Source organism: Spinacia oleracea, chromosome 5, assembly GCF_020520425.1.
Source record: "Spinacia oleracea cultivar Varoflay chromosome 5, BTI_SOV_V1, whole genome shotgun sequence".
NCBI classification, from domain to species: Eukaryota; Viridiplantae; Streptophyta; class Magnoliopsida; order Caryophyllales; family Amaranthaceae; genus Spinacia; species Spinacia oleracea.
The window spans coordinates 11,283,176-11,293,102 of record NC_079491.1 but is presented as its reverse complement, the minus strand read 5'-3'; the positions used below and the strand labels follow the sequence as shown (position 1 = coordinate 11,293,102).

Sequence of the window (9,927 nt, the reverse complement as noted above, 5' to 3'; positions counted from 1 at the left end):
CACGAAGCCGGGCCATCGCCCAGCAAGCCAGCGCGCCACAAACGCACCAGCCAAGGCTGCGCTAGGCCCACCGCAAGGCAGGCCCAGCGCGCGCCAAGGCTACGGCAGCGTGTGGGCTTGCGGCAGTGGGCTGCGAGCTCGCGGGCTGCGCGCGCGCGCATGGCGCCCCTCGTGGGCTGCTGTGCGTTCGTGTGTGTTTGTGTGCTACTCGAATCCTAAAGCTACCGGGATTTGTCATATGATTAAATCTAATCCTAAAAGATTTAGTTTATTTAATTAGAGTCCTAGTAGGATTATAATTAAATAAATTAGTATCCTAATAGGATTCCAAATCCTTTTCCATAACTCTATAAATAGGTGCCTAGGGTCACATATTTACATCGAGCATTCAAGTATTCAAAGTGAGTTTTTGAGAGCAAAATTCAGTCATACAATTGCCTATAAAGTGCCGAAAATTCTAAGTACCTTAAGGGCGATTCTAGTTGGTCAATCTTAAGGCGGATCCGGACGTGCTGTGGACTATCTACGGAGGGACGACACTTGGAGTCCTAAAGACTTGTTCTTGTTCGGTTCGGGCGCAGCTAGGGAGGGCACGCAACAAAGAGTATGCATCTAAACTATGCTAAATGATTATGTGTAAATAATATGTTTTCCTAGCTTTATGGTTTTTCCGCATGATTTATGAATTGTCATATGTATCATAACCTAACACCTGTTGATCAGATAAGCAGCACAAAGGACACACTCTCCCCAAAACCTCTCTGGCACCTTAGACTGAATGTACAATGCTCTTGCTGTTTCTAGTAAATGCTTGTGTTTCCTTTCTACAACACCATTCTGTTGTGGAGTATGACTACAGCTAGTTTGAGTCAAAATACCAAGAGTCTGATATAATCTTTTCATGTCACCTTCACAAAACTCTTTAGCATTGTCTGATCTGATGCATTTCACTGTCATTCCAAACTGTGTTTTCACCATGTTTAAGAAATTGCTCATGACAGTAACACAATCACTTTTCTGTTTCAGAAAATGTAACCAAGTAAATCTGGTATAATCATCCACAATTGTCAGAAATTGATTACATCCAGTAGGAGTTTTTACAGAATGAGGGCCCCAAATATCTATGTGTATAAGATCAAAAGGACTAGTTGACTTAATGCTACTAGAACGAAAGCTAAGTCTAGTCTGTTTGGCAGCAGGACATACTTGACAGATAGTATCCTGTAAACAAGGTGTGATCACACAGCTAGGGTTTATTAGTTTCAACCTATTGAAAGGTAAATAACCAAGTCTTAAGTGCCACAACTTGGCATTGTCTACAGTAGAAAGACAAGCTACACTACATGTGTGTGTCTGCACAGAATTAGCTTCTCCCAACTTCTTTTCTGCCAAATTGTATAAGCCTGACTTCACATCACCAAGAGGAATCAACTTCCCTTGCTGACAGCAAACAAAACACTTGTCATGAGTAAAGTGAATCTCACAATCCAAATCTTGACACAATTTGTGCACAGATATTAAGTTGTACTTAAAATCTGGTACATACAGCACATTATTTAGGGTTATGTCATCATTAAGAGTTACTGAACCAATATGAGTGACAGCTATTTTACTCCCTTCAGGTATAGTTATGTAGGTGTTTTGTTTCTTAACAGCTTCATAACTAGTAAATTGTGTCAGGTCATAGCAATAATGGTCAGAAGCACCACTGTCTAAAAGCCACTTAGAGTTTGTGTGAGACAGTAAACAGATATTACCTGCCATCATATCTGAGTTTGTTCCAGTCCCTGCACTCTGCTGTTGCTTAGCCAACATATCCATGAGCTGCTGATATTGTTCCATAGTAATCACTGGATTAGTTTCAGATTGTGGCATTGTTGTTTCTCCTTCATTAGAATCACCTCCAAAAGAAATAGCAGCTGTTTTGTTGTCCCTAGTCTTAAAACCAGGTGGATAACCATGGATCTTGAAGCATCTCTCCACACTGTGACCCTGGATTTGGCAATGAGTGCAATAATAGTTGGATCCTGGTTTACCATATCTTGTATTAGTTCCAGTTTTTTGAAAACCAGATTGAAATCCTGTCTGCTGAGTCTTGTAGCTCTTGTTGTTATTGTTCCAGTGATCTCCATTGAATCTTCTCTTTTCAGCTGCAAATGCCAACGTTTCCACTTGATTACTAGCCTGAGACACCTCTTTGTGTCTTTCTTCTTGAGCAAACAACCTGTAGGCTTCAGAAACTTTTGGCAAAGTAGGCACCATAAGTACATTGCCTCTAATTGTAGCAAACTGATCATTGAGCTTCATCATGAACTGCATGACCATTTTTTCTTGTTGTCTTTGGAAAAATTTCTTGGTCACATTGCAAGTACAATTGTTGCAGGTGCAATATGGCAAGGGATGAGCCTCTTCAATTGCATCCCATATAGACTTGATTTCAGTAAAAAATTCAGACACAGACTTGTTTCCCTGTGCTATCTCAGCTAATTTTTGTTCGAGTGAATAAATTTGTGCCAAAGAAGCAAATCCAAATCTATCCTCTAAATCAAGCCAAACATCTCTTGCAGATTTGAGAAACATAACACTCTTAGCAATTACCTCATTCAGATTGCCTAGGATCAGATAGCATACCAAATCATTGCACCTTTCCCAAGCTTTGCATTCTACTGTTCCAGCATCTGGCTTCATGTAGCTTCCATCAACAAATCCAATTTTGTTCTTTTCTGATAAAGCTAATAGCATCGATCTTTTCCAGCTAGTGAATCCTTCTTCACCATTGAACTTGAATGAAACCAGTTGTACTGAATTAGCATCAGATGGATGTATGTAATATATGCTAGTTGGATCTTGATTTGGTGGAAGATCTTTGTGTGAATTGGTGTTAACATTCTCATCACCAGCAGCCATTTTCAGCAGTTTTGTTCAATATGATCAAGACAAATTCAGAAACCAATGGAAACACAAATCCAGAATCAGAAAGAATACCACAAATTCCAGTGAACAATCACCAGAATCGATTGATCAATTTGACAACAAACAAAGACAGAACTGATAACAGTTTTGTGGAATTTTTCAGAAAAATTGAGCCAAGGATCCTTGATCCTGCTCTGATACCATGAAGAAAAACGAAACAGAATGAAAAGTATTGATTGAGAGAAGAAGAAGAAAGCAGAATCTTATTTCTGATTTTTTGTATTAGATGATCAAATAATTATTACAGCAATGAAGTATATATAGTACAGCTTAGGGATCTAGATTGTTCTAAAGTTTGTTATAACAAACTTATAACTAACTTGCTGACTGTGTGCTGACAAAGCAGCATCAGCAGTAAAACAACAACATTAGGAAAGCAGCAACACTACAGCATTAGGAAAGCAACATCACTAAACTACTAGTATGCATAGAATGATGATGCTATAATCAACAATAAGTGATACAATTAGGTAATTAGGCCTTGTTCTGTTCACCTTATTTCCACTTATTTCAGGAAAAATAAGTTCAGATAAGTTCAGATAAGTTCAGTTAAGTTCAGATCAGTTCAGATAAGATAAGTTCATGAAAAATAAGGGTTGGCCAAGTACAATTTATAACTAAAATAAGTTTTGATAAGTTCTAATAAGTTCAGATAAGTTCAGTTAAGTTTAGATAAGATCAGATAAGTTCAGATAAGATAAGTTCAGAAAAAATAAGTGGAAATCAGGTGAATAGAACGCAGCCTTAGAATGTACCCGATCTAATGCATGTATTGGGTAGTCCTTTCCGATCTTGCACTTTCCCAGGCCCTATACTCCGTTTTTTCTTTTCCAAAATATTTGTCGTATGAAAGAATACATACGGTTATGTGAACTAGAATGTACCTGAGCTGACGCATTTTAGTTAATATGATTGAATTTATCAAGTGGTTTGAATTATATTGTTTTCTTTATTAAACTTGGAAATAAGTTTGTATGCACTTTTCTAAGACCCTAAAATTTCTTCTTTTTTCTAAAATACTTGTCATATGAATGAATAGTTAATGCTGTTATGTAAGTTAGAGTTGAAATATTCTTCTTTAAAACTGAAACTACTCCGTTTAATGTTTGTGGACATGGGGTCTATCAGTGCCGGGGCTACGATTCCAACATGATAATAGGCCCTGTGCAATTTTCCAAAATAGGGCCCTATATTTATTACTTTAATGAATATTCAGTTTTTATTAAACAAAAAACCTTCACTAGATTAATAAAATTTGCGGAAATGATAAACATAAAAAAGAAAAACACTAATGAAAATTTCAACAATAAATTAAGAAAAATATGGATAAAAGCTAATGAAAATTTGCATAATTTAATTAAAATTTTGGCAAAATTAAATTGAAAATACAATGAAATTAGAGAGAGAAACAACTCTATAATATTATCAACATATCAGGGTAACATTAAAAATTTAGTCGTTGAAAACGAGATTTGATAAGCAATTTGAATATGAAAGGTTTTTCGATATTTGGATGAGAAATAATGAAGAATGGATGAATCATGAATGTATTGGTGGTTTTTGTATTCCATTGTACATGGGAATCTTAAAAATAATTTACTGTAAAAAAACCAAAAACAAAAGTAGTCGAAGCAAGCTGTCATATTTGGGAAAATCAAAATAGAATTTATTAGTTATGGGATTCGAACCATAGTTGTTGCCATATTTGCTCATCACCTTAACCAATACTCCAATTTTAGTATTTGTATACATTTAGGAAGCTAAATACCCTATATTTAAAATTTAAATTTGGGGGCCCTGTTCCGTCGCTCACCCCGCACACCCCCAGAACCGGCCCTGGGGTCTATAGAAGATGATCATTTTCAATGTCATATGGAAGGTCAAACTTTACAAAATTCCACATTTTCTTTGAACTAGTATAAAGCTAGTCATAAGACTAAATTGAATTGAGCTGAATTTTATTGACTTGTACATAATTGAATTAAAAAAATAAAAAAAATAAGTCTAAAAAAAGGGTTTATTTCTCGCGGTAAAAGATGAAAAATTACGAGCCAACATCAAAACATTATGTTAATAAAATTTCTTTTAGGGAAAACTATTTTTTTTTTTTTTGACATAGGATAAAGTTACAAAGTAACAAAGTAACAAAGTAAAAACACAAAAAAGAAAAACAAATTAACTATTAAACCCATCACCACTTGCCGAAGAAAATTGCAATCCATATGTAGAAGCCCTCTTTGCCAATTCATGAGCTGGCTGAACCTGGTCACGATGCACTTTGTAGATAATGCAATTCTTAAAACTCTTGCCGATGTCGAGAATCGCCTCTATTGTCCAATGAATCTGAATAATAGGTTTAACTCTTCTCTGCAAGTGGGAAACCAAAATAGCAGAATCAGTGTACACCACAATGTCCTCATACGATGAATCCACATCCCATTGCAAAGCTCGGAGACAAGCCATAACTTCAACATGAAGCGCTGATTGGCCTAAACCATAGTCACAACCTCCAATAATCTCCGTGCCATTTGTATATTGTTGCTGAAGAACCCAACCCATTCCCGCTCTTCGGTTTCTTTTATTCCAAGCTCCATCTATTTGAATGACTGTTTTAGATATTTGCAAACTTTCCACACCTATATTTGCAAAGTAAAATCCTGGAGGGTAATCAGGTGTATGATCTGTCGAATGAATAGATCCCAAATTTCCTTTGTCCTTACCCCTGAACACCTTGTGTTGCTCTAAAGCTAGCTGAAGCTGAATCTGAAACGTACTTAAATCTCCAGTATGAGAATTAAACAGTCTTTCATTTCGTGTAAGCCAAATGGCCCACGAGGTTGCGATAAAAGTAACTATTCTGTCAGTGTTCGTTCCATCCACGCTTTTAAAAAGCTGGATATAATTGAGAATCCAATCTTGCATAGAAAGATTCTCATTAAGATTTGAGAGTATGGCTAGCATACTACTTCTCCACACATCTTGAGCCAATTTACAAAGGCGGAATATATGTTGAGAGTCTTCATCGTGGTCCCCACAAAAGTCACAAGTGATATCCAAATTAACTCCGCGTCTAAACAAGCTTGTTTTGACTGGAATCCCTTCGACAATCAGCTTCCAAATAAACAATTTCCACTTTGGGAGAATTTTTAGCGCCCAAAGTAATTTAAAGAAAGGAAGGAACCTTTTAGTATCCAGGTTATTTAGATGATGTCTTTGGTCATCAATTTCCCGAAGAAAGGCATACCCAGTTTTAAGCGTGAAATTCCCTGTATTATGCTTAGTCCAATATAAGAAATCCGGTGAAGTAGAACACGGCAATTCAGCCGAGAGAATATCAGATGCATCCTTATATTCAAAAGATTTTATAACAAGTGTAGCATTCCATTGAAGTGTTTGGCTTTGTATAAAATGACTAACCTTCCATAACTTAGAATCCATTAGTCGAATGTGGGAAGCAAAAATGGGCACCCTACCATGAACCCATTTATCCTTTGAAGCAACGACATTACTCCCATTCCCAATTTTCCAAGCACACCCAGTTTGTAAAACATTTTCAGCTCGTCGAAGACCTCGCATTCCCCATGAAATAGGACGGTGACAAATGTTAGGGGAACCAACAGATAATGAAAACTTTGATTGGCAGCATAAACTCTTGATATTAAAAGTTGAGGATTCTTATGCATTCTCCAGACTTGTTTCATTACAAAAGCTGTATTAAGCGTAGACAAACAGCGAATTCCCAGACCTCCCATTCCACGAGGTAAATGTAAAATATCTCTACGAACCCAATGCATTCCCTTTTGACCTTGCTTAGCCCAGAAGAAAGTTGCAATCATTGAATTAATCTTATTTGCAATTTCTCCAGGTAGTTCCAAACTCATCATTACATGGGAAACCGTTGCAACAAGGACAAAATTTATCAGAACCAGTTTTTGTACTTGGGATAACAAAACCCCATTCCATGAAGTAATTAATTAACTCAGCAACCTTGTCAACCAAGAAAGTAAAATGTGAACGCTTTGTACCAATAAAATCAATAGGAACCCCCAAATGACACCCAAACTTTGCAACCTGAGGCATGCTTAAGATAGACTTGAAGAGTTGTTGTTGTGGAAGAGAGGTGTTCGGACTGAACTTGATAAAAGACTTTGCAAGGTTCAATTGTTGACCAGAAATTCGACAATAACGATCCAGAATACCCCCAATGCTTGTACATGAATTTCTGTTGAACGGAAAAAAACAATCGCATCATCAGCGAAGAACAGATGTGTAATTTTTGGGGCCATCCTTGTCAGCCTAATACCTTGAAATAGCTTAATATCCTGTCCTAACGTTAGCATGCGTCCTAGGATGTCCATGCAGAAAAGGAATAAATAAGGTGACAACGGATCTCCTTGTCTTAGCCCACACTTAGGTCTAAAAGGCGTTGAAGTTTTCCCATTAATCAAAACCTTGTAGGACACGGTTGAAATACACTGATAAATCAAATGAATCCACTTTGAAGGGAAACCATAAGCTTGAAGGACCCGCAACAGGAAACCCCAGTGTATTCGGTCATAAGCTTTACTCATATCAATCTTAACTGCTGCCAAAGTTGGGCCACTAAACTTCCTTCCATTAATCAAATGCAGAATATCATGACTCAGTAAAATATTATCACTCATATACCTCCCAGGTATAAATGCATGTTGTTTTTCATCAATTAGAGCATTAAGGTTAACCTTCAGCCTATTAACCAGATATTTTGAAATGCATTTGTAAACAGTATTACACAAACTTATAGGACGAAGATGATGTACCTCTTCCGGAGAAGCAAGTTTAGGGATCATTACCAGCAAAGAGTGATTCCACTCTTTAAGCAAATAACCACTGGAAAAGAAACTCTGAATTCCATCAATAACCGAATCACCCACTATGTCCCAGTGCTTCTTGAAAAAGTCAACTGTTATTCCGTCTGGACCAGGAGATTTAGAATCTTTCATTTGAAACATCAAAAATTTAATTTCCGCAACAGAAAAAGGAAGTGAAAGTCTAGAAATGTCTTGAGTAGAAAGCTGAGGAAGATCCATTTCACGTAAGACATTATCCACTTCGTTATAGTCAATATCAGGATCATTCGTCTTGAAAACAATTTTTAAATTGTCCACCACAATTTGTTGAATTTTATCCTGACCTTCCTGAAAAATACCTTGCGAATCTTTCAATGAAATTATTTCATTTCTCTTCTGTCTTTTCTTGACCTTAGAAAAGAGTACTTTCGAAGGGCAATCACCCTTAGACACCCACAATTCCTTCATTCTTTGAGACCAGTACTGAAAATGTAACTGCGCTTGCTCCTTTGACTGGTGAATAACAGAATTGTAATGAATACCACTTTGCAAATTATGAACCCCTACTCCTGCAATTTCAAGATCCTTTGAAAATTGGCGCCAATTAATGCCCCAAAGTTTTTTATTCTTCAAACTCCATTTTCTTAAAACCTTACGAACTGAGTCCATTTTTCGAGACAAAGTATACATAGGTGAACCAAAAATGACCAAGTTCCACACTTCCTCAATCGATTGAACAACCTCAGGGAAGGAAAGGCACCAATTCTCTAACTGGTAAGGTCGGTTCTTATTGAAAGTTGGTTCTTCAGTTTGTAAAACAATGGCTGCATGGTCTGACACTAAAATTGGTTGATTACTAAGTCGAGTGCCTGGGTAATCTGTGAACCAATCATCTGTCATGTAAGAACGGTCTAACCTTTCCATAATTAACTTATTAGACTCTCTTTTATTAGTCCAAGTATAGGGTGGTCCAGAAAAATTAACCTCATGCAAATTGGATGCAACTCACCAATGAACAAATTCATCCCACCCTCTAATAATTGATGACCCTCCTAATTTGTCCGAATACAACTCTACTTGATTAAAATCTCCAATTAATAAACAAGTAGGAGAAGAAATCAAAAGGTTAAGAATTTGAATCCAAACATTATCCCTATCCTCAACATTAGGCGCACCATAAATAAACATTACTTTCCATATTTTTCCATTAGGTTCCACTACTTTACAAAGTACAATATTAGGAGAAACATACAAGCAACTAACGTCAAAAGCTGTCCAACCATAAACAACTAAACCGCCACTCGAACCTACGGCATCTATACCAAAAACAAAATTAGGGTTACAACCCCCTAAGAAATTAGTCATGTTAGCAAGAGTGGTTTTTGTTTCTGAAATAAACATAAACATAGGCAAAAAGTTTTTAAATAACCAAGTAGCATAAGGGCGAACTAAGGAACTTGGACTATTAGCTCCTCTACAATTCCAGGAGATGAACTTCATTTACCACTTGGGAGCTGTGATGGGCCAGCTGCCGAACCTTTTGTATCTTTCACAAAATCATGAGTGACAGACGAACTTGAGTGAGATTTCTGCTTCTTTGAAACTGAGAACACACAGCTGGGTTGAAGACGCTTCTTACCAACATCAAACTGATTCTTAGAATTATTTGCAAACTGATGCAGAAACACGGAAGGAATTTGATGCATAACATCTGAAACAGGAGTGGACAACAGTCTAACATCCTCAAAGCTTCTATGCCTTTTATGAGTCCAAGAGCAACCCGAATATCCTAGCTTAGGCATAACCTCATATGATCTCGAACGCACAAAAGTATTAGGTTGTTTGCGTTTCTTGCACACATGATGAGTTGTTGTTTGTGATGCAAATACCATAACTGGAAAAGTTTTTAGCTCTTCTTGTAAATCATTTTCACCCCGTGGAGACTGAAACTCGTGAACTGAAGGTGTTGATGGATCATTAGATAATCCATTAAGTGAATCTCCAATATTTGAAATTCCTGGAAGTAACAACCTCGAAGGAGGTTTGACTGCAGAAGAACGTTTCAGAAAAGAATCTGAAAAACCTCGAGAAGGTATATAAGTCTTAGCACGATCTGAAATTCCAA

The 9,927-nt window shown here is 37.0% G+C and overlaps 1 protein-coding gene across 1 annotated transcript; it reads right to left on the bottom strand.

Annotated features, from left to right (window-relative positions):
• Positions 1-5,148: 5,148 nt before the first annotated feature.
• On the bottom strand, positions 5,149-6,549 carry LOC130461314 (uncharacterized). Its single transcript, XM_056829361.1, has one exon. The coding sequence runs from the start codon at positions 6,547-6,549 to the stop codon at positions 5,149-5,151; it is 1,401 nt and encodes a 466-aa protein (XP_056685339.1).
• Between the last annotated feature and the right edge of the window lie 3,378 nt (positions 6,550-9,927).